Here is a 24,186-nt window from a genome sequence, read left to right on the forward strand (position 1 = left end):
GTTTCCATCTTATGATAGAGTTTTAATAGGGTTCTGATATAAGATCAAGATCCTCCTTAATCACCCTACAAGACCTAAGGTTCCTTTTTCACAGTTCAGATGAATAATTAGGAAAATATCTTTTTAAACTTAATATTAGAAAATTGCAATTATTTATCTTTGGAAGTCAAACTGAACATAAGTATTGTCTTTAGTGGTTATTTGATTGAGTTTGTTCATCTAGTGTGGATTTGAGGTAGGTAGTGTAAGTGGTTACTTGAGTGTTAAATCTTCATTATTATGTCATTGATACTAAGTGTTTAAAATAAATGGCTAATGATTGGCACTGATTTTTTGTTTCTTCAATAGGAACATGAGTCTGAAGGTGGAAGAACACCTTTGATGAAAGCTGCAAGAGCTGGTCACTTATGCACTGTGCAGTTTCTTATTAGTAAAGGTAAAGAAAATACCCGTTATCATTTCTAAGAGGCTACATTTCTGAATATTCATAAACTGTTGCAAGTTGTGTTAAAGCTACTTTATTTACATTGTAAGAATTGTGCTCTAGTCTTTTGTTGCTGTATTTTATTTATTTACTAAGTGTAGAGTTCATGAGGTGCTTATTAGAATTTTTCTTAATTAGTGTTGAGTTTGAAGTTTTCACCAACTCAATAGTATATAGTTGCTCTCAAAAGTTGTATAAGCCAAATGTAAAATGTCTGTATTGAGTAAATAGCACTGTTTTGTCTAATTGAGTAAGATCACTTTTATTTTCTTCATATCACATTTTTGCTACCACGTAAAGCATATTTTTATAAAATGTCACAACAGTCTGTAAAACCTTTTTACTTCAACCATGTAGAAGGTTATCTTGTATCAAACAACTACACTACTAAGCATATAATTAGACTTGTTAGGGCCTCCCTGGTGGCACAATGTTTAAAGTCTCAGTGCTTACAAGCTGTGGTGCTATCACCAGCCACTGTAGCATGAGTTCAATAGCAGCCCAGGCAGCTAGCCCACATGGCGCAGCAGCCTTATCATGTCTTACTTGCTGCTCCCCTCAGCAGTGTATTTCAGTAGATCTGCCTGTTCTGCTCCCCACTCTGTCTCTGGTGAATCCTCTCACCCACTGCACCTTTGTCCTATACCCAAGTTCTTGTATGCATAAATAAAATAAAAAAATAAATCTTTAAGAAAAGCTAGACTTGTTAGGAATAGGATTGATTTTGATTAAAGATTTTCTACTCTATACTAACAGCTCTTCTAGGATATAATAAATCCTAAACAATCTCACTATTTTATTAACAACTTTAACAACAATCTCATGTTGCTAATGGAAGGATGTTAATTTGTGTGCCTTTCCTCTCCCAAAAGCTACTTTTATGCAAGTTAGGATTAGGTTCAGGGCCTCCCCTGCTGGCACAGCGGTTGAGCACTGGGCTGCAAGGCTGCTGGCAAGGGTCCCACCAAAAAAAAAAAGGATTAGGTTCAGCAGGGTATTTCTGAAAGTTGAATTAATAATAGTGCTTTTACCATAGGTTTATTTTCCTTTTTGTATGATAAATCTGGAACTAAGAAAGAAAGAACAAAGAATGAGTATTGCTATAGTCTTAACTATCTGGTTGAGACCATTTGGGATTATACGAGGTAGATGAGCAAAAACCAGTTCTTCCAGGAATCAAAAATAATTTATCAAATAAAGGCCAAGAAAGTATTTTGCATTTAGACTTTCTTCAGGACATATTGTATACAGCAATTGAATAATTTACCAAATAACCTTTCAGATAACATATTTGGATGATCTTATATCTACTCTCCATAACCAGGTCCTCTGACTCTTAAAATATTGTTTAAAAAAAATCTCTTTTGTCTACTTTGAATCCTGGCTATATTGCCACATTCCTAGAAGTAGATGAAAAATGTCTTTGAAACATTTGAGAGTTACACATTGGTATTATGTGATGCTCATGTTAACTGTATATATTTATTAATCTTAGTCTTCTAGATTTCCCATTTTAAAAGTGATATTGAATGAACAAACTGCAACTACGCGCAACAGTGTGGATGAATCTCACAAATATTATATTGAGCCAAAGAAGCCAGACACAAAAGAGTACACTGTATGATTTTATTCATATAAAGTTAAAAACTAAAACTAGTTTGGAAGGCAGGATAGCAGTTATCGTTGGAGGGGTGGGTAGTTACTGAAAGGGGGCACAAGGAGATGGGACTTCTGGTATGTGGATAATGTTCTGTTTCTTGATATGTATGGGTGCTGGTTACACAGGTGTATTCACTTTGTGAAAAATTTTCAAACTGTACACTCATTATCTGTGCACTATTTTATATCTATGTTGTACTTCAAAAAAAATCTTTAAAATGATATTGTCCATGAATTGATGTGATCCCAACTTTTGCTATGATTACTGTAATTTTTCTTTGAAGGTGCCAATGTGAATAGGGCTACAGCCAATAATGATCATACAGTAGTGTCGCTGGCATGTGCGGGAGGTCACCTGGCAGTTGTTGAGCTTCTTTTGGCTCATGGAGCTGACCCTACTCATCGACTCAAGGTATGCTACATAAAAATAAGTAAATAAATAAATACATATACTTCATTAAAAATGTTTGTCTTAGGACCTAAAATTTATTACTATGTAAATGTGTTCTGATTTCATGCAAGTTTCTAAAAAAAAAAAAATGTGCATCACAATCATAAAAAGTAATTTACAAATAATTTACGGTGTTATTTTTCTTAGGATGGCTCAACAATGCTCATTGAAGCTGCAAAAGGTGGCCATACTAATGTTGTTTCTTATCTCCTGGATTATCCAAACAATGTTCTGTCAGTTCCAACCCCAGATGTGTCTCAGCTTACCCCTCCTTGTCAAGATCAATCTCAGGTAAAGTAAAATGGACCTTATTTGTAAATATAAATTTCCTTCAGATTGGGAGTTTTTGTTTAAAATTTGTTTTAAGCAAAATGCATTGATTTTTCTATTGTGTTTTGGGATAAACATGGTCCTATATTCTTTAAGATTTATTTTCTTCAAAAGTACAAGGAATTTTTTTGTCTTATTCATCGAAAATAGTGTTTTTTAAAAACACCCAATACCAAATATAAATATAAATATTTGAGGTTGTCATCTTACCACAACTAAGTCTTTAAGTTTTTTTGTTCTTTAATGAATACTTCAAGCGTAATCTTAGACTAAGAGAAAGCCTTTCCCTTAATGTACCTCCCAAGACAGTATTAATTATCCTACAAATGACTGCTTTTTTCAACTAGGAAAGTATTACTAAACAAGATGTATGCACCAAAAAATCATTAATTTTTAAACCTACCTAGAAATATTGTGAGAATATAGAGAATGTACTAAGTATACAAAGTTATTGAAATCTTAATTTCTTTTCTATGAAGTTATGCTGAGAAATGCTAATATACCCTAATTCAGGAAATAATCTGGATTTGTTTTCCTTCTTACCATGTAGGTTAACTTGACCAGTGAATATATGACTTGTACTCTTAGTTATAATGAGAACCATTAAGATTTTCTCCTTAACAAGAGAGGAATATTAATTACATTTAGCTTTAAATCATTAACTACTTATGTAGAGTTGGCTTGAGTTTATTTGCCCAGTGAATGTTCTCAGAAGTTATTCCTTGGTGAAGGCTTTTTTTTTTTTTTTTTTAATTTTTAAGAAATAAGTGAAGTTGGTGGTATTAAAGAAACTTTAAGACAGAATCTCTCTTTTATTTATGGGTCTCTGTGGTTTTTTTGGTCTGAGATTATTTTTTTCTGAGTTGACTTTTTAGGTTCCACGTGTACCAATGCATACACTTGCCATGGTTGTACCTCCCCAGGAACCTGACAGAACGTCACAGGAGAACTCTCCTGCTGTTTTGGGAGTACAGAAAGGTTAGTCACTTAATTATTTTCCTTAAAATGGGTATTTCATCACCTAGTCAATGAATTCATGAAAGTACTTTCAGTGTAATGGTTCCTGTGTACCCATGATTAATTGAGGTAAGTAATTTTGACAAATGCTGATAGTCTTATAGGCTATTGGTACAAAAAAAGGCGTAAGTACTGTGAAAAATGGCTCTTGTTTTTCTGTAAATACACTGTTAGGTCTGCCTTTCATATGGCACAAATGAAAATACTTAAGTGGCAAACCAAGTTCTTGAATCTATTAAAGTAAAAGAAATTTATCAGACATTTATTTTCCATTTCACTGTTCTTTAAACAGTAGTATAATGTAAGGAATGAAAATTTGTGTTTATTGTCTAGTTAAGCCTTAATAGCCCAATTAAATTCAGTATAGAACCTGAACAAATAATTATCAAAAAAGTACATAGATAATATCCAAGTGAATGCTAAGGGAGGAGTATATACTATTTTTAAAGGACTCAACTTTATGAACGCTGATATTTTTTTCCATTTGCAGATATAAAGTACCTCACTTGTCATATTTGAGTTCTCTGAAATAAAATAGTATGTAAGACATTAAAAAGTACAAATAGGGCCTCCCTGGTGGCGCAGCGGTTGAGCGCTGAGTTGTGAAGCTGCCCGCAGCCTCTGCGGCGCCGGTTCGATCCCCGGCCACTGGAGGAGGGTCCCACATGGTGCGCAGACCTCTCCTGCCGCCCGCTGCTCCCCTCAGCAGTATACTTCGGTCCTCCTGCTTGCTCTGCTCCCTGCTCTCTGGCTCTGGTGAATTCTCTCACCCTCCTGCGCACTTATGACTGTACTCAGTGCTTAAATAAATAAATAAATAAATAAATCTTTTTTCTTTTTTTTTTAAAGAGTAATATACTTAAAAAGAAAAAGTACAGGGCCTCCCCGGTGGCACAGCGGTTGAGCGCTGGGTTGCGAAGCTGCCCGCGGCCACTGCGGCGCCGGTTCGATCCCCGGCTGCTCCCCGGCCACCGGAGGAGGGTCCCACATGGCGCGCAGACCTCTCCTGCCGCCCACTGCTCCCCTCAGCAGTGTACTTCGGTCCTTCTGCCTGCTCTGCTCCCCGCTCTGGCTCTGGTGAATTCTCTCACCCTCCCGCACTTCTGACTATACCCAGTGCATGTATAAACAAACAAACAAATAAAAAAACATGACTCTATTAAAAAAATAATAAAAAATTAAAAAATTTTAAAAAAGTACAAATAAACAGATTTATGAGCCTGTTTTTACAGAATGTGATAATCAAATCCTACGTTTTTGACATTACAGTGAGGTGTTGTATGTACGTATTCGTGTTTATTATGATTTAAGAAAAGTTGGGTATGACTAGCTGTTATAGCAGCAAATAGAAGAATATTTTATTACATCAATTTCAGTAATTTGAAGTTTTGAGGGCCTTTCCCAAGGATTATTTCATTTCTAGATGATTAATTTTTGAGATAAAATATCTGTAGTCTCTCTGACTTGGGCTAATGCCATCAGTTTTCCTTTGGACATTTAACTATTCAGACTTTTCATAAATTTAATAATTCTATTTTTAATCTTAACAAATAAAAAGAAAATTTAAGCATGTACTTGTGAAGAAAGCTGTACATCATAACTTACTAACAGTCTTTAGTAAATTATTTAAACCGAAAAACCCAGATTGCTTTTACTTGGCTAAAAACCCTGTAGAAGACTATTATAATTTTGACTAGGGAAATTTAGTACTTAGAAATAATTTTTTAAAATTATTAACTCACAGCCACAAAATAACCTAGAAATAAGTCAGGAAGGATGAGTGGTATGTGCAGAGAGGAAGGAAAATGTTTTAAATTTAGATTTAATATGTAAATAAACAGAAGTACTTGGGTAGTGATTTTTTTTTTAAGTTGTTACACAAGTAATCATATTTTTGCTTACTGAAGTACCTTCTTATGCTGAGTAAGTTATTTTCTTCACTTTGATGTTTTACTACTGAATAGAATTAAAATGTAATAACCTTTTAAGGGATCTTTCATTTTATTACGTTATTAGGGGAGAAAATAATTAAAATCAACTGCTAAGTGACACTGCCAACTTAATACTTATACAGAATCAAAACTGGTAATGCATTGTGTTAACATGTAATATTATAAATAATGTGTGCATCATAGAATATTGTATCAATGTAAATGAGGAAGATTAGTTGATGATGTAAGAGTATACACTAACTAGGAAGAAAAACTGTAATTATTTAAATGTATTACTCCTTTTTTCTCCTTAAAGTAGCTCTTTCTCTTAAAAATTCTCAGTCATGTCTGTAGAAGTATTACTTTGAATAATAAAATTGCTATTTGATGGTTTTGTTTCTTCTGAGTCAGTATACAGTATTACATCTGAGTTGCATATTGACTAGCACACTTTGCCCTTTCTAGCTCTCATCTTTTCATGTTCTTATAACATTTTATTGTTTATTTAAAACAAACAAAAGTCTGCATCTTTGAAAAACATTCATTCTTCAAATCTTACCTGGGTGTTTTTCATATATCCTACTCAGCTATTCTTTGTTCATGACGCATGTGCACCCATGACCCATTATGCAGGGTCCATCCATCTTGACCCATATTCTCCTGATTTAGGCACTTAATCTCATGATTGCTGGTTTTTAAGTGTTGGAGATTCTAGGTGGCATCTGACAAGAGACCTCAGAATCACCTCTCTAAACAAAATGGTGAAAATGATATGTTCAGTTTTCTAGCATTATTTGGCTTTATTAACCACAGTTAATGAATTTTCAGATAGGAAAGGACGCATAAGGACTATCAGCCCTTTGCCTTTCCATTATAAATTTTGTAAACAAAATTGATTGAAGCCGTTTTTGCATCTGACTTATTTGTTGTAATTGATGTTGCAGAGATTCTAAAAAAAGAGGACTCATGATTATCCTCTGCAGGTTGTACCACTTACAACTACTCAGTAGCAAAGCATTAAAGTGATGTGGGATTATCAAAACACATCATTTTGGCCTCCCTGATGGCGCAGAGGGTTGAGCACAGCACTGTGAAGTTGTCCGCACCTTCTGCAGTGCGGGTTCCATTCCCAGCCAGCCAGGGAGATACCCACATGGTGCAGCAGACCTCTCCTGTCTCGCCCACTTCTCCCCTCAGCAGTGCTTTCTGTCATCTACCTGTTCTGCTCCCCGCTCTGTCTCTGGTGAATCCTCTCACCCTCCCACACATCTGGCCTGTGCCCCAGCTCTTGTATAAATAAATCTTTTTAAAAAAACAACAAACACATCTTTTATGTGCAACTCAAGCCTCGTTGAGTAATTTCTTTTCTCTGACTACTGTAACACTCTACTAGATCATCCTTCTGGCTCTGGTCTCTCCCTTCCCATTCCTTTTGGGCCTCAAGTATAGAAGGTTGAATTAATCATACTCAATTGCTGATGCTTTGTCATCATGGCTTCTCTTTTATTTCTTTTTATCCCTCTTTTCATCCCCCCACTTGCCTTACAGACAATTAGTCTGATGTGTTTGATATGCAGATTCTTTTGTTCTCATAAGCTCTTAGAGAATATTTACTACTTTGTATTTTTAATTTACACAGATAGTATTGTGCTCTAGTACATGTTTAGTTTTTTGCTTTTTTCACTGAATATTGTTTTTAAGATCTATCCATGGTCTACCTCTAGATTGCTCCTACCTGTAGTAGTGTTTCACCCAGTATATTCTCCAGTTTTTACCTGTACTTTTTCTCAGTGGTGGCTACCCAGATTACCTGTAATTCACCAACACAACAGAAAATGTTGTGATGAAAATCCTAGTGTAATCTCCTCATGTATCTGTGAAAATTTCTATAGGACAAACTCAGGAACAGAATTGCCTACCATAGGAATGCCTAATGTTTATCTGACAGAGTATTATAAATTCACTCTCTGGAATGGCTGCAATAGTTTGATTTCCTATCAGCAATGTAAAAAGGTTCTTATATTCCCCCTCCCTGCTCATCCTCCGCCATTTCTGTGCTTGCCAACTGTTGACTTTATTCTTAAATTTGGATTTGTACATCTTTGTCTCCCCTTTTAGACTGTAAGCTCCTCAAGGGCAGGGTTTATGTTGCTCATCATCTTCACATGCTCCTCTATGCCTTGCTTGTACTAGGTGTTCATGTTTTTGTTGACTTTATTAATGAATGCCAGGCTAAGAATATAAACTATTTTGAAGGCAAAGAAAATTATTAAGAATTTTTTAAACAAGAGTGATGTGATTAAAGAGGATGTTTGAACAAATCAAGTAGTATTCTAAAATGGTGGGGGAAAGGTCAAAACAAACTTAAATGTGAAGTAAGAAATTAACATGCTGCTTTGTCTCCTAGAGTTTATAGAATAACTTACACGAAAAGTTCTCATTTTTATGTTAAATCATTGAAATTGTATAGAAGAATTATAGGTAAATAAATGAAATTAAGTATTCCTCGGGAAATTTTACTGCTAATATTCTCAGGTTTTGTAGAATTCCATATGTAATCAAGCTTATGTGGACATACATATACCCAAATTTAATAATGCCTCTTAATAAATGACTGCTCATAGTTAAAGGCAAAAGGTTGAATTAATTTCAGTATATAACACAGATGCTCCATTTTTCGACACCTTAGTTAATCTTACTGTGTTAAAGATGTTTAGCATACTCCATTACACTGGGAAATATTGAGAGAGATTAGACATAATGGATAGAGTCATCAGTTCTATGCTAGTGGCTTTCATTTTTAGCTGTGATCACAACTTTTCTGTTTCATATTAAAATATAAATATTTTATTTTAAAACCCAGGACAAAACATGTATATATTTATCCAAACACAGATTCCATTAGATGATGTATGTTCTGCTATATGTGGTATACTGTTATTTTCAATTCTATGTCATCAACCTTATTTTTTTTTTCCTATTTAAGTCCCAGATGTCAATGCTGCTTAAAAATTATTCTGGTAAAATACTATGTGGCAATGTAAGCAAGCTAGGGAATTACACCTCAAGGTTTAAATTTAATTAGATAAAACTAAGTAAGAAAATATGAAACCAAATCTTATCCATCTGTATGTCATCTGTTTTTTCCTTTGGTCATTATCATTCTGTTGCACAGTATACTAATTATTTTAGACAAAAAAAAATAGCTGGTAGAATTAAAGTCTTTGTTTCAATAGTAAACTAAATACTGGGCAAGTATTATTGTGCCTCACTCTGTAACACCAATAAAAAAGAAAAGCAATGTTCTAAATTGTCTTGTGGTTTCCCATTACAAACTGTTTCTTGTTTCATTAATGGAAGAAAAGAGAAAGGTGAAGAAATTAGGATGGAAAACCAAACCAAAGAGATGGGATAGTGACTTTACCTGTATTCCTAAATAGTACTCCATGATGTCACCCAGTACCACCAGTAGATGTTTACTTATTTGTAGCTGATGGAGGAAGATGTTTGCAAGAGATAGAACTCTTAATTTCTGGTATCTTATACTACTACCATCCTACCTACTGAAAATTTTATTGCTAAAAAGACACTTGTCATAGTCTCTGCTTTCCCAAAATTGAAAGGCTTTGCTTCTTTGCTTCAGCTTCTAGGAATAATTAGGTGACATTATTTGTTTTGTTGCTATGTGCTTCTGATGCTGTTGTGTCAGTGCTTAGAGCTGTATCTAAGCAATCCTATTAATTTCATACTTATATATACTCAGCATTGATTATTTAGGGAAGAACTGTTTTTTGTGCATTATTCTTCCATCCTCTATTTTTCATGCTATATATGTTTTAAGCTTATAGTCTCTATATTCAGTTAAATAATCTACTCTTAGTAATCTTGTACTCTGAGCTTCTTGCATTTTTATTTGTTAAAAAATAGGACCATTCTTATCTGTTATTGTACTCAAAATTCAAGTTTTGTTTTGGATAATTACACTGAAAGATTTTAAGTCTGTGAATGTCCAGTGTATAGAATTATAAATCTGATTCGTGTTGTAATCTTCTTACCTAATTTTTCTTAATCTTAAATACAGATTACACAGCGACTGTACCGGGGTATATTAAAGTTAATGAGTGTTCAAGAGAGCATTCAGTCTTTGCAGAAGACTGAATTTATTCTGTTGCTGTTCATTATGACTCAGAATTTCCTTACTGGGCTAGCAGATTTATACATTGCTGCTTATGGCAGTTATCTCACTTTTCTTTCACAAATAAACCATGTATCCCTCACTGTGTGATCTTATGGAAATAGTTATAAAATTGTCTCACAAATCTAGCAGATTTTCTCTGAAAGGATGTCTTTCCCCACCACTTTGATCAAATAGAAAAATACAGTTGAATATAGACAATACATTTTGCTGAAATTTGCTTTTTTTTAAATTTTATATACTTTTTACATCATTTTTCATTTTTGCACAATGTATGCATTTTCATCTTGGTTATAGTCCCCATACAATTCCCACCCCCTCCTTGTTTTGATCCTATTCCCTCCCCCACCCCCCGCCCCTGTAGTGTCTCTGGTTTATAGTTGTTTGTTGTTTGTTGATTTTGATTTTTACTTTATTATAATTAGTCTTTTTCCTGGTCCCTTATTTAGATTTTCTAAATTCCTGCTATGGTGAGACCATCTGGTATTACTTTTGTAACTGTAGTCTTCTGACCTTGTTCAAGGCAGTATCTAGGGGAAAGTTATGACTTTTTCAGAAATAACATGTTGCAAATGTTTGAGCTACCTGCAGTTTTGAAATCTCCATTTCTAGCAAAAAAGCAGTTGAATCTCTGATTATTTTTGTCTTTTGGTTTTGTCACCATCTTGCAATTTACGAACATTTTACAGCTAATAGATGATGTTTTCTCTTTGAACTTGAGAATCATTGGCAGTGCATTAGATCTTAGTTTTTAAATTCTTCACTAACCTGTGTTATTCACATATGTTGATTGCAGTCTAAAAGAGGAGACAGCTATGTTTTTTGTCCAGTTCTTTCTTTATAACAACTTTGTTGTTTAATTTACATAACAGGCAGCTCTTTTAAGACTGCCTATCTGTGTCTATGCAGACTTCTCTCTTTCCTTTTTTTACTTTCCTTAACCAACTTACCATGTATTGATGAAAAAAAAGTTAAAAAAAGTCATACCATAGAGTTTGCTCATTTAAGTGTAATAGTATAGTGAGTTTTAGTAAATTTACAGTTTTGTAAACATCACCAGCATCTAGAATATTTTTATCATTCAAAAAAATTCCTCTCACTTATTTGTGATTAATCCTGTTACCACTGTAATCCCAGGCAGCCATTAATTTCCTTTCTATTGATATAAATGGAATTGAATAATATATGCTCTTTCTTATCTGATGTCTTTTACTTAGCATGATTTCCAGACTCATCCATGTTGTAGGATGTATTAGTAGTTTGCTCCTTTTTATTGTTGAGTAGTCCCAGTTCTCCTGAAACAAGAAGATTAAGCCGTGAGTTTACATCACAGTAGTTATTGTATATTTCTTGCATTTTATGTCCAGATGTTAAGATTGTTAATATTATTTTGTCATAATGAAAGTAACAAGTGTTATTCGAAGCCTTAATATAGTATGCATTTACTTCATTTTAAGCATACATTGTCAATGTGAGTAATTTTGTATAGGAAGTCTATTTTCTCTTAGGTAACATTCATTGTTTCTCTCAGACTTTTATATGAAGAATTTATTTAAACTTAGAAATATTGTCCTTTGTTATATAAGTTTAGTAGAGTGTTCAGATGCAGAAATGTTAAAGATTAATGGAAAAATTTCAAAGGATATGTCTTGAAAAAATTGATTTGATGTTATATTTCATGTTATATTTTTATATAATAGGAGAAATACTTGGGCAACTTGAAAAATAGTTTTCCTTGCTTTGATCTACAAGCTATAGTTTCTTGCGGTAACCTTTACTTGCACAGTTAATATTGTAAAAAAGATAGACAATTTAACACTATTTTGATACTAATTTAGATTTGATGTTCTTTAAAAAGTCCAATTTAATAAGCAGAATTCTTTCTTCTTTGATTTCCTTTTCTCTCTGTCCCTGTCTTTCTCAATTTTCAAAATTTTCCTGTCCTAGAGATTAGATTTTTTAAGTTAAAAATTTACTTTTTTGGAATTGGCAATATCCCAGTTTATGCTGTCTGAATAGATAAGTATAGTTTTTACCTATCACTGGTATGAATCTTTGAACACTCATTCTACAGCTTTAGTTAAAAGGGTTTTGGGAGGGAGGTCCGTGTGTGGGGTGGGGGGGGGGGGTTGATTTTTTTTCTTTTTCTTTTTTTTTCTTTTTTTTTTCTTTTTTTTTCTTTTTCTTTCTTTTTTTTTTTTTTAGCATGGCACTTTTTCAAACATTTTTCATGTGCTTAGGTACATCCAAGCAGAAGTCCAGTTCCCTGCAGGTAGCAGATCAGGACGTACTGCCACCTTTTCACCCATACCAGCCTTTGGAGTGCATAGTTGAGGAGACTGAAGGCAAGCTGAATGAACTGGGACAGAGAATTAGTGCTATTGAAAAAGCACAGCTTAAGTCACTGGAGTTAATTCAAGGTGAACCTCTGAACAAAGATAAGATAGAAGAACTCAAAAAGAACAGAGAAGAACAAGTCCAGAAGAAGAAGAAAATACTGAAAGAACTGCAAAAAGTGGAAAGGCAGTTGCAGATGAAAACACAGCAGCAATTTACCAAAGAATACTTGGAAACCAAAGGTCAGAAAGACGCAGTATCTCTACACCAGCAGTGCTCTCATAGAGGAGACTTCCCAGAAGGGGAAGGAGATGGTAGTCTCCCAGAGGATCAATTTTCAGAGTTATCTCAGGTTGACACAATCTTATTTAAAGATAATGATGTTGATGATGAGCAGCAGTCTCCACCATCGGCAGAACAAATTGATTTTGTCCCAGTCCAGCCTTTATCATCACAGTGTAACTTTTCCAGTGACTTAGGTTCTAATGGGACACATTCTCTTGAACTTCAGAAAGTATCAGGTAATCATCATATTATAGGACAGCCTCAGATTGCTATTACTGGACATGATCAGGGGCTGTTAGTTCAAGAACCAGATGGACTAATGGTTGCAACTCCAGCCCAGACGCTTACCGACACTCTTGATGACCTGATAGCAGGTGGGTTAAGAAATATATCTGTAATAATTTCTCTTTAATCTGTGTGCTCAATTTCTTTACACAGCCCTCCCAAAACCCTGACTTTGTACTTTTCCATTTTAGAGCTATCTTTGTAAAGTTACTCATTTCTTGAGATGTTTTGGAAGTGAATTTAACTAAATGCAGCAGCACTAACACACAAAGAAGTATTTTTTTCCTCTTTTTTTTTTTTTTTTTGGTTTTTAAACATTGCAAAGTGAAGAAATAAAGTTGCCATGATCCTTTATTCTAGACCTTTGATATCAAAACTACTCCGTGTTGTGTATGAGGGAAGAAATCTCAAAGTTGTATTTCTTTGTAGGTTTTAGAAATACTCACATAAGATTATAAAGTAAATTTCCGTACTAGTGATTTTCATGTTTGGTAATCATAATTATAAATCACATTGCCTTTTCTTCATTTAGAATTTTATCTGATTAATTTAAATATTTCTAATTAAAGGGGGATCCAAAGATTAAGCATTTTATGTTGTTACAGTACTTGTGATCAGAAGATTGAAAGTACATTGGCTTTATCATCTATTTTATATTTGTGTTAACTGTCTTGGTGAAAGCACAGAGACACACAACACACGTGCACATACACAAAAGGAAAGGCCTGATAATCTTAAAAGTATATGTTTCTTTTTATTGTTGTGTGGAAATTTACAACTAGATATGAAATGAGGTGCACCAAGTTTACTTTCCCTTTCATTGTCCTTGCAGCAGTGGGAAAAGAGTGCAATTAATCATTTACCTTCCTAAAGATGGCTGGTGAATGTATCACCTCCATGAGAGTCCAGTTCAGAAATGCAGCCAGAATGGCTGTTGACAGTGGATGAAGACCAAGAACTAAGATGTAGCTGGAGTGATATTCAAAGGCAGGCCAGTCCTCTGTCTCTTGATTGCAACATTTTTTTCCTTACTGTTGTCTGTTTCCTCTTGTCATATTCCTTTCCTCTTCCCATCCCAATTATGCTGTCCCAGTTTTCTTTCTTCTTTTGTGAGCCTTTAGTCTTCCTAATCTTTACTGAATCTTTAAAAATGTGGAATAAGATTACTTAAATTGGGGATTTAATTGTACATATGTGTGTCTTCCAGTGGTTATAGAATTGTAATACTGCCTGTGAGGCTCCTCTGATGTAAAAGGTATCATTCTGCAGAGGAGGAATGGCTTAGTTTTCATAAAGAAAATAAAAATGCTGGGAAATATTTTAAGGAGTTTATTTTTTAATTTGGGTTTTTCAGTCTTCAGCCTACAACCAATTAACTCAAATTAACATTGTGTCATTAGTGCTGAGAGTTGTTATAATTATGAATTAACTCATGATTCATTAATAGTTCTCATTTCTAATCTGGGTATAAGCATATAATGATGAAATTGGAGACATAAGAGTATTATTTTTTTTTTAAGACTTTGGGTTCTATAACTAGCATTATAAGGCTCCTAATTCTCAGTTTGCAACTATAAAACCTTTGTTTCATTGTAATTTAGGAAGTGTTTTTTTTTTTTTCTTTTAAGAATCTACAAAAAATTTTAAAGGGAACTTGTTGGTAATTACTTTATGGTTATATATACAATAGTTCTTATAAGGGAGATGAAATTTTGTTTATTTTACTGTAGTATTTGTTAAATTGAAATGCTCTTTTACAAAGTTTACATGTAACTTCAAAAAACTGTTTCAGAAAATATCTTTTAATTTTACATAATGTTAACATATACTAGTGCAGTTTAATTTCTCTGTTAGACATTACTATCTAATGATTGTTGGCCTACCATATTGTATAATAGTCTTTTGTAATAAGCTTTAACTTGCAAATCAGACAATAAATACAAAATTTATCTTCATATAAAATTTTTCATTTTTAATAAGTTTATCTTAAAATATATAGCAATAATTAGATTTTCCTTGTTTCAAGTGATGATCTGTTTCAATGTTTTAAAATGTTATTTTTATTAAGTCCGAGTTTCTTGTAATTTTCTTAATTGAAGGATAAAAGAAATTAGAGTAGGATGAATTAAGTGAATATCTAATTCTATAATCAATATATTAACCTATCAGTAGGATTCAGTTCAAGCCAAAGATGTAATTAATTCCACCTAAACAAAATTCAGTTCTCACCCCTTATATTTAATAGAGAATGCTATATGTCTTAAAAGTTTTACTTTAGAGAGTACCCATATATAATAGCAATAAATTTTACTTTTTAGGAATATTTTTTTCTTTATTGCTGTTCTAGTCTGAAAATGTCATGTGAATGAGTTAGTTGTATATGTAATTTATTAGTCCTGTGCTGTGATTAGCTGACTTACTTAATTCAGCCTTTAAATATAATCTTACATGTATTATCCTTGATCTAGTTCCAGACAGACAGAATGTACATAAAGTCTTGCTTGTGAGCATGGTTCTTAGGTCCTTTTCTTCTTAAAGTATATGTTGGAATTTTAGATACTATCATAATAGTAGATTTCTCAGTTCAAATGACTGGAAATTTAAAACAATTTAGTGAAATTCAAAATAGTTTTGATCATTCAGTAGTTTTACAAACATCTAGTAACACTTTCATTCTTAATATATAAAGATTAAAAATCAACCAATTTACTTATGTTTATTAAGCACTTATCAAGTACCATACTTTGTGCTAAATACTTTATATATATTATCTTGTAGGCTATTTATTATCATCCTTCCTGTAAAATAGCACCTCTCTTTTTCTGTTGGAAAAATGAAGCTTGTGGAAATTAAGTTGCTATTAAATGCCAAGATTCACACTCATTCCAACCAGGCTTAAGAACTTTAGATGTAATATACAAGCATCTCATTCAAATTGAAGTTCTGAATTTATCTTAAAGATATTATTTCCTTAGATTTTATTACATTAAAATTCCCCTTATTTTTATACTGAGATTTTATGTGTGTGTAAGGTTTAACTTAGTATGCTGATTTCACCATGTTACTGTTGTTGGTACCCTAGTAAACTCTTAAAACAAACTAATTTAAAGTATATTGATTTAAATATTGAGGGGGGTAGGAATTGTATGGGAAATATATAACCAAGATGCAAATGCATACATGTGCAAAAATGAAAAATGATGTAAAAAATATATAAAATTAAAAAATAAGATAATAAAAAAATTTAAGTAGAAAAAAAAATAAAGTATATTGATTTAAATAATCCCATGTGGTCAACACAGACTTAAGAATGAAAAGATAATTAGCTTTTTATTTTTGAATAATTTTTAATAGGTATTAAAACAGATTACCTTCTTAAAATCTCACAACATAGTTTATATAAACCTGCAATCTGAGATTTTTATATAGTAAGGCTTTTATCATCTATATAGCCTACAAAATTATCCTAAATATCATTAAGATTTAAGTAGCATATTGTACTTAGTTTTTCTATCATCCCATTTTAGCATAGAGCATAAATTTAATTTGAATTATATGGTAACTTTTGTGATAGTGATCTTAGTTATTTTTAGAGACATTTCCTTCAGAGGTAGGATATGTTTTAGGATTTATGAAAATGTAACAGTCCTGCTACAGTTTCATCTGAATAACAGTTTTATGATCCATATTCTTTTAAAGTCTTTGCTACTTTCTAGTTTTGTCTTTATAACTCATCATATGTGATTATTCCTATGAAAGTCACTTCTATGGAATGTTTCTGAAGGTCATGTATAGAAGTATACAGTAATTAATGTAACAACATGTTTTTGGTAATAGACCTGTTAAAAGAATATTTTTAAAAACCAGCTCTGTAAAGTCTTATAATATCACATTCTGGCCTCGAACTCTAATCAAGTATTTAATAAGTTTTTAAAGTCTGTTTTTCATAGTAACAGAAAGATAACATGAATAAACAAAATTTATAGTATACAGAAAAGTAGATCTTTCGTAAGGTGTATGTTAATAATTATAACACCACTGTTAAAATCTTACTATTATAAGGTACTATATCTCAATCTCTAGTGTCTTTCATAGAGCTGTTTTCCAAACATATCAGTATTTTGAGAATGTATAACAAACTACTGCTTTTAATTCATTGAATGGCAGAAATTTTTTAACTTTATTTCCATTGTACATGTTCTTGTAAGTGATACAAATATATATAATAATCATTCCTACTTGTAACCCAATAGTTAAGTTATTTATGTATTTTTGTCATGCCAGAAGCTGCAGAAATTCATATGGCTAAAATAATTATATGTATTAGTGGGGAGGAAAGAAGGGCATATGTGAAACATATCTAGCATCTTAAAATTTGCTAAGTTATTTAAGAAAAGTACTATACTAAACTTAGTCTTTCACACTTACATAGAGTATCCTTGATTGGAATCCAGTCGTATCACAATTTGAGAGAGAAAATCTTCTCCAATTCTTGAAATGTTTACATTTCCCTTAAGATGTGTGTTTTTGATTGACTTTTAGTTTAGGTACTAGAAGGTTATTGCCATCACTGAAATTTTATTCTCTTTTCTATATTATTGATTATCTGGTTTTTCTCTGAAATTTTTCTTTGTTTAGTGAGTAGTGTTTTTATTTTTCAATATAGTGAAAAATAGTTTGGCACTTACTATGTGCCAAACACTGTGTTAAATTCATTATGTACATTTCTTTTTGGACAACTTACAGCATCCCTCTAAGATAGGTCCTATTTCCCCTGTATGGGGCAAACTCCATCTCTGATGAAACATAGGTAATAGATAGAAACATAAAGATGTAATTTCAAATAACTCAACTTTTCAAATACCAAGTTTTGAGATCCCAAATAAAAGTCCCAATACTCATTTTTAAAAGATAGGTTTTTAGACATTGATTGAGTTTAGCAAATCTTCAAAGTAAACACTGAATTTTCAAAACAAATACTCTGCAACTTATATGAGAAATCGTCTACTTGTTATTTGTTCTCCCCACCCCACCCCCCTTTTTTTTTTAAGTTGTTCTCAGGGCATTTTTATCTAATTGTCTTTTACAAAATTTTACTTTTTCATTGGAAACTATTTTCTCCCTATTAACAATGTAAAAGACTACCATTTGTTGTATTATCCACTGGTTCCATACTAAGTATTTTACCTGTATTATCACAAGTGGTCTTTCCAAAACCTTACAAGGCAGGTACTCATTTTACATATAAGGAAAATTGAAGCTCAGAGAGATTAAGTTACTTGCTGAAGATCAGAAAGTCAGTGGTAGAACTGGGAATTAAACTAGGATTTAATAGATCTATCTGAGTCCAAAACTTGTGATTTAACGACTACATTATTATTTATAGAATTTTCTATTTTCTGTGTTTTTCTGTGGTTTTACTCTTTTAAGCAGAATTCAGCAGTATAAATATTGTTTTTCAGCTGTGAGTAGCAGAGTGCCCACTGGTTCAAACAGTTCCTCTCAGACTACAGAATGTCTTACACCTGAACCCTGCTCACAGTCTCCAAGCAGTGTGACTTCCCAGTCTATGCCCCCTGTGTACCCTTCAGTTGACATCGATGCACATGTGAGTAAATTGCTTTATTTAAACTTATTTTTTACTTTCTGGTTTTCTTTATTTGGAAAGGAAAATTATTGTATATTTGTTGTGAAAATAAGTATTATTTGCTTTTTGATTAAGAATTCTGTTGTAAACAAACCCCCCCCCACAAAAAAAAAAACTTTTCTTTTTTCCTTTTCCTAGACTGAAAGTAATCATGACACAGCTTTAACACTAGCTTGTGCAGGTGGTCATGAAGAACTTGTGTCTGTACTCATTGCACGAGATGCTAAAATTGAGCACAGAGACAAAAAAGGTAAGATAAGTCAGAATAAAGCTGGAGTGTAGTTATGTGGGAAAATTAGTTTTATCCCTATTGATTTCACTATTCTAAGTAGTTCTTAGACTGCCTCAGTGAAAAAATGGATAAACATATTTCAATTGAGAATATCAAAATGTGTTTATCAATAGAGCCAAATTATTCTCCAAAAATTAGACTGTAAATCATCCATGAAGTCTAGCAAGTTGGAATTGTCTTTCTCCTTAATCCAAAGGAAGAGAATGCAGGGTGTCAAAGTTCATTATGTGTATAAACATTAATAATTTTGTTGACTTAGCATTTCCTTTTGTACCAAAAGAAAGTTTAGAGCAGTTTTATGTTAAATGGTTATAAGTATCTGCCCTAAAAAGCTTTTTTCTACTAATAGAGAATTGAAAACAGTCACTTAATAAGGAAAATTTGTCTGAGATTTTAATTTTCTACTTTAGGTTTTACACCACTGATCCTGGCTGCAACAGCAGGACATGTTGGAGTTGTTGAAATCCTTTTAGATAAAGGTGGAGATATAGAAGCTCAATCTGAAAGAACTAAGGATACTCCACTTTCATTGGCATGTTCTGGTGGACGACAAGAGGTGTGTTAATATTAATTTTCATTTTTGTAAATATTTTGCATGTATTTTAAATATGCATATGCTTTGTAATTTAGCTACATGAATAAAACTTACTATATGTTTTGATCTTTCCATATATTAAGTTTAATGCGAACAATAAGTGCCCTTATAAGCAATTTGTTTATTGCCTTTTAGGCAAAATAAGAATACTCCTTAGACTTTGATTTATTGGGCTGATTGAAACTTAATACTATCACATAAAATGTCAATTATCACTTAACAGTTGATGAATAGGAAGAGTAACATCGTGTTATTTCAACATAATCGGGATTTCAAAGCTCTAAATTCCTAGATATAAAATGGATTCCATTTCTCTACTATTGTAATATATAATAGGGCCTAGTAAACGTCAGATATTTAGACAAGGAAATTTTAAGTCCCATTTTTTGTGCTTCCTTCGTTAAAGTTCAGCCCATGGAATTTGCTGGATTTCTCTGTTCACATTTTATTTTGTAGGTGGTAGACTTGCTGCTGGCTCGGGGTGCAAATAAAGAACACAGAAATGTATCTGATTATACGCCACTGAGTCTAGCTGCGTCTGGAGGATATGTTAATATCATTAAGATTCTGCTTAATGCTGGGGCAGAAATTAATTCAAGGTATCTATCACCTGTCCATTTTACTACTCGTAATTAGTAAGTTGCTTCCTTGAAGTTAAATATCTTCCTTTATTACTTGGACAAATCCAATTTTTAACTAAGACAATGCTTAATTTCTAAGTTCCAACACTTTCTAATTATCATTCATATTATGTGCTTATAAACAATTATAACTTACAAGTTTATTAAAGTGACTGTTTTTAAAGAGGTATTATTTCAGAAAATACTTTGTTAGGTTAGCTGGAAATTTATAAAATGCGGGTTATGTTTTAAATTGTTAGGTTTTCCTATTCCTTATTGTTAGTCTAAATAAATGAAATCTGTTCTCTAGTGTCAACCATTTTGACCAAAGCATTTTTGTCTTTAATATTATCTATGCTTTTTAGAAAACAATAGGCAACATATTATTTTAATTTGCTAAGTACATTCTCCTCCCTCACCCCCCCACCCCCACTTAGGACTGGGAGTAAACTAGGTATTTCTCCCTTGATGTTGGCTGCAATGAATGGACATGTTCCTGCGGTGAAACTGCTCCTTGATATGGGTTCAGACATTAATGCCCAGATAGAGACCAATAGGAACACGGCTCTCACCTTGGCTTGTTTCCAAGGCCGAGCAGAAGTAGTGAGTTTGCTTCTGGACCGAAAAGCCAATGTTGAACATAGAGCAAAGGTAAGAATTTTTTTTTCTTTTTTTTTAAAAAAATATATTTATTTATTTATTTATTTATACAAGCACTGGGTACAGTCAGAAGTGCGGGAGGGTGAGAGAATTCACCAGAGCCAGAGCAGGGAGCAGAGCAGGCAGAAGGACCGAAGTACACTGCTAAGGGGAGCAGCGGGTGGCAGGAGAGGTCTGCACACCATGTGGGACCCTCCTCGGGTGGCCAGGGAGCAGCCGGGGATCGAACCGGCGCTGCAGAGGCTGCGGGCAGCTTCCCAACCCAGCGCTCAACCGCTTCGCCACCAGGGAGGCCCAAGGTAAGAATTTTATAACTTGTCAACGACTTCAGATATATTTCTAGTGGAAAGAATATGGAATTTCAACTCAAATCAAATATGTTATTTCAAATTATCCATGAGTTAAAACTGATGTCCCCTGACAGGGGAATTGTGCTACACAGGGTCAGTGACACTTTCACATCCGTGATACTTATTAAAGACAATGAAAAAAAAAAAAAAAAGAATAAGTACTTTTTCCAACCTCAGCTGTGAGTGGATCTATCCCCTAGTTTGCAATTTTTGTGTATTATAAGATTATTTTAAGAGTTCTTTAATATAAGAAAAACTTCTTTAATGAGACTTCTTTAATGAGACACATTAAAAACTTCTTTAATGTGTTTATCATTGTTTAAAAAAAGCTGCAGTCAAAAAAGTTATGCTTTGGGCCTCCCAGGTAGCCTAGGTCAGTTGAAGTCTCAGCGCTATCACCACTATGGCGCAGCAGACCTCTCCTGTCTCGACCTCTGCTCCCCTCAGTAGTGTATTTCAGTCAATTCACCTGTTCTGTTCCCCACTCTGTCTCTAGTTAATCCTCTCACCACCCCCGACCCCCATACCTCTGGCCTACACCCCAGTTCTACAATGCAAAAATAAAACATTAAAAAAAAAGTACTGTTTTAATTACAAAAATAAGACAACTAAAATCTAATCTGACTGTGAAAGATACAATTTCATGACTATTTTGGCACTTAGAGTGTTTCGTATTCTTGGTTTATAATTGTTAGGTCCTGGGCCTCCCCTGGTGGTTAAGCGGTTGAGTGCTGGACTGCGTAGCAGCCCACAGCCTCTGCAGCGCTGGTTCAATCCCTGGCCACCGCCGAGGGTCCCACATGGCACGCAGACCTCTCCTGCCTCCCGCTGCTCCCCTCAGCAGTGTATTTCGGTCCATCTGCCTGTTCTGTTCCCCACTCTGGCTCTGGTGAATTCTCTCACCCTCCGCGCTTCTGACTGTACCCGTGCTTGTATAAATAAATAAATCTTTAAAAAATATATATATAATTGTTAGGTCCCTAGAGTCCTTGTAATAAGTAACTTACATAGAATTCTTTATAATCAATGGCCAATCTAGTCATTCAAATTGAAAAGGTCTACATGAAAGCTCATATTTCCTCATAAACTTCATTTGTATTATTTCTTAAAATTTAAGGCAACATTTATTTTTTTAAGATTTATTTATTCATTCATTCATTCATTCATTCATTCATTCATTTATACAAGTATGGGGTACAGTCAGAAGCGCGGGAGGGTGAGAGAATTCACCAGAGCCAGAGCAGGGAGCAGAGCAGGCAGAAGGACTGAAGTACACTGCTGAGGGGAGCAGCGGGCGGCAGGAGAGGTCTGCACGCCATGTGGGACCCTCCTCCAGTGGCCGGGGAGCAGCTGAGGATCGAACTGACGCTGCAGAGGCTGCGGGCAGCTTCGCAACCCAGCGCTCAACCGCTGCGCCACCAGGGAGGCCCACACATTTATGTTTTTAATCTAAGAAGTTAGGAAGTATAATTTTCCCACAGACTTTTTATTGCAAAGAGAAATGAGTCTTAACTGCCTTCTAGTTTTCCTTTTTGCGTTATTCAGTGTGACCCACTTATCTATTAGAAGTCCTAGAGAAATTCATTTTTTTAAAAGATTTATTTATTTATGCATGCGAGAACTGGGGAACAGGCCAGAGGTGCGAGGGGTGAGAGGATTCACCAGAGACAGAGTGGGGAGCAGAACAAGCAGATCTACTGAGATACACTGCTGAGGGGAGCAGCTGGCAAGACAGGAGAGGTCTGCTGTGCCATGTGGGTAGCTCCCTGGCCGATGGGTGATTGAACTTGTGTTGCAGAGCCTGCTGATAGCTTCACAGTGCTGAGCTTAACCCCTTACCCCACCAGGGAGGCCCCTAATGAAATTCATTATTATTTTGGAAATGATGCAAGTAGGAAATATCTTTTGGCAAAAATGTTGGCGACTAATGAGAAAAAGACAGGTAAATAAATTTATGAAGTGACATTTTAATCTATTGACACAAGTGTGAGTAGAATTTAAAGAATTTATTCTGAGTTTTAAAAACTGCATTCTTAGAATGTATTCTCAACAATGTTTTCCCATTGAATATTGTACCACTTAATTTTCTTTTTATTCATTTTTAAACATCTCTTTTGTTGTACAGAAGTTAGTCTCATGTATAAATTTATAACTGTATAGAAGCCTATGTTAGGATAAGTGAATTCACTCTAGCTTATCTAACTTAACCTAACAATTTTTACTTCTATTTAGTATAATTCAAGACAATGAATATTGCTTAGCTCTTTTATAAGAGAAAATCAGAATAGAGTTCACTTATAAGTCAATTGCTTTTTAAAGAAATCATATTAATTTATTATAATAATTTTTTGTTTTAAACAGACTGGTCTTACCCCTTTGATGGAAGCTGCATCTGGAGGATATGCAGAGGTTGGAAGAGTTCTCCTTGACAAAGGAGCAGATGTTAATGCCCCTCCTGTGCCTTCCTCAAGAGATACTGCTTTAACAATAGCAGCAGACAAAGGTCACTACAAGTTTTGTGAGCTCCTGATTAATAGGTGAGTAATATATATATTCTATATACAACTTCCTATGATCCCTTTTCAGAGCCTTTAAAGTTATTAAAAGTGTTTTTACTTTATTGACTTAAAAAAAATTATTTGCAAGCTATTTTGTAAGTAATAAAAGGCAATAGAGAAAAATAGAAAATGTTAGCTTCTTGTCATAGGAAACATACTATATTAACATTCTTTGATTTTATAGGGGAGCTCATATTGATGTTCGTAATAAGAAGGGAAACACACCACTTTGGTTGGCATCCAATGGTGGTCATTTCGATGTGGTGCAGTTGCTAGTGCAAGCAGGTGCTGATGTGGATGCAGCAGATAATCGAAAAATTACACCTCTTATGTCAGCATTTCGAAAGGTAATTTGACACAGTGGGGAAAAGATAAAATTTAATAATTTTAAACTAATAATAAATTGTGAAATTATGTGAGAAAGTTAAATTGATCTTGGAGTATAGACTGTTTCCATGCACACATCACTGCTATCTTTCCATTCTCTTTG

General features: G+C 33.7%; 1 protein-coding gene across 2 annotated transcripts in view; it reads left to right on the forward strand.

Moving 5' to 3' along the window:
* LOC311183083 (ankyrin repeat and KH domain-containing protein 1) overlaps positions 1-24,186 on the forward strand; it is a gene marked incomplete at both ends in the record, with an annotated part of 132,094 nt that overhangs the window by 84,034 nt on the left and 23,874 nt on the right. For both annotated transcript variants that reach the window (XM_084252332.1, XM_084252333.1), the window contains 12 exons: positions 349-436; positions 2,428-2,555; positions 2,742-2,885; positions 3,800-3,902; positions 12,308-13,063; positions 18,437-18,582; positions 18,760-18,871; positions 19,324-19,469; positions 19,965-20,107; positions 20,566-20,779; positions 23,500-23,675; positions 23,881-24,043. In XM_084252332.1, the coding sequence (XP_084108458.1) occupies positions 349-436; positions 2,428-2,555; positions 2,742-2,885; positions 3,800-3,902; positions 12,308-13,063; positions 18,437-18,582; positions 18,760-18,871; positions 19,324-19,469; positions 19,965-20,107; positions 20,566-20,779; positions 23,500-23,675; positions 23,881-24,043 (2,319 nt within the window). The remainder of the gene's footprint in view (positions 1-348; positions 437-2,427; positions 2,556-2,741; positions 2,886-3,799; positions 3,903-12,307; positions 13,064-18,436; positions 18,583-18,759; positions 18,872-19,323; positions 19,470-19,964; positions 20,108-20,565; positions 20,780-23,499; positions 23,676-23,880; positions 24,044-24,186) is intronic.

The sequence above is a fragment of the Talpa europaea genome, assembly GCF_964194135.1.
Source record: "Talpa europaea genome assembly, chromosome: 13".
NCBI classification, from domain to species: domain Eukaryota; kingdom Metazoa; phylum Chordata; class Mammalia; order Eulipotyphla; family Talpidae; genus Talpa; species Talpa europaea.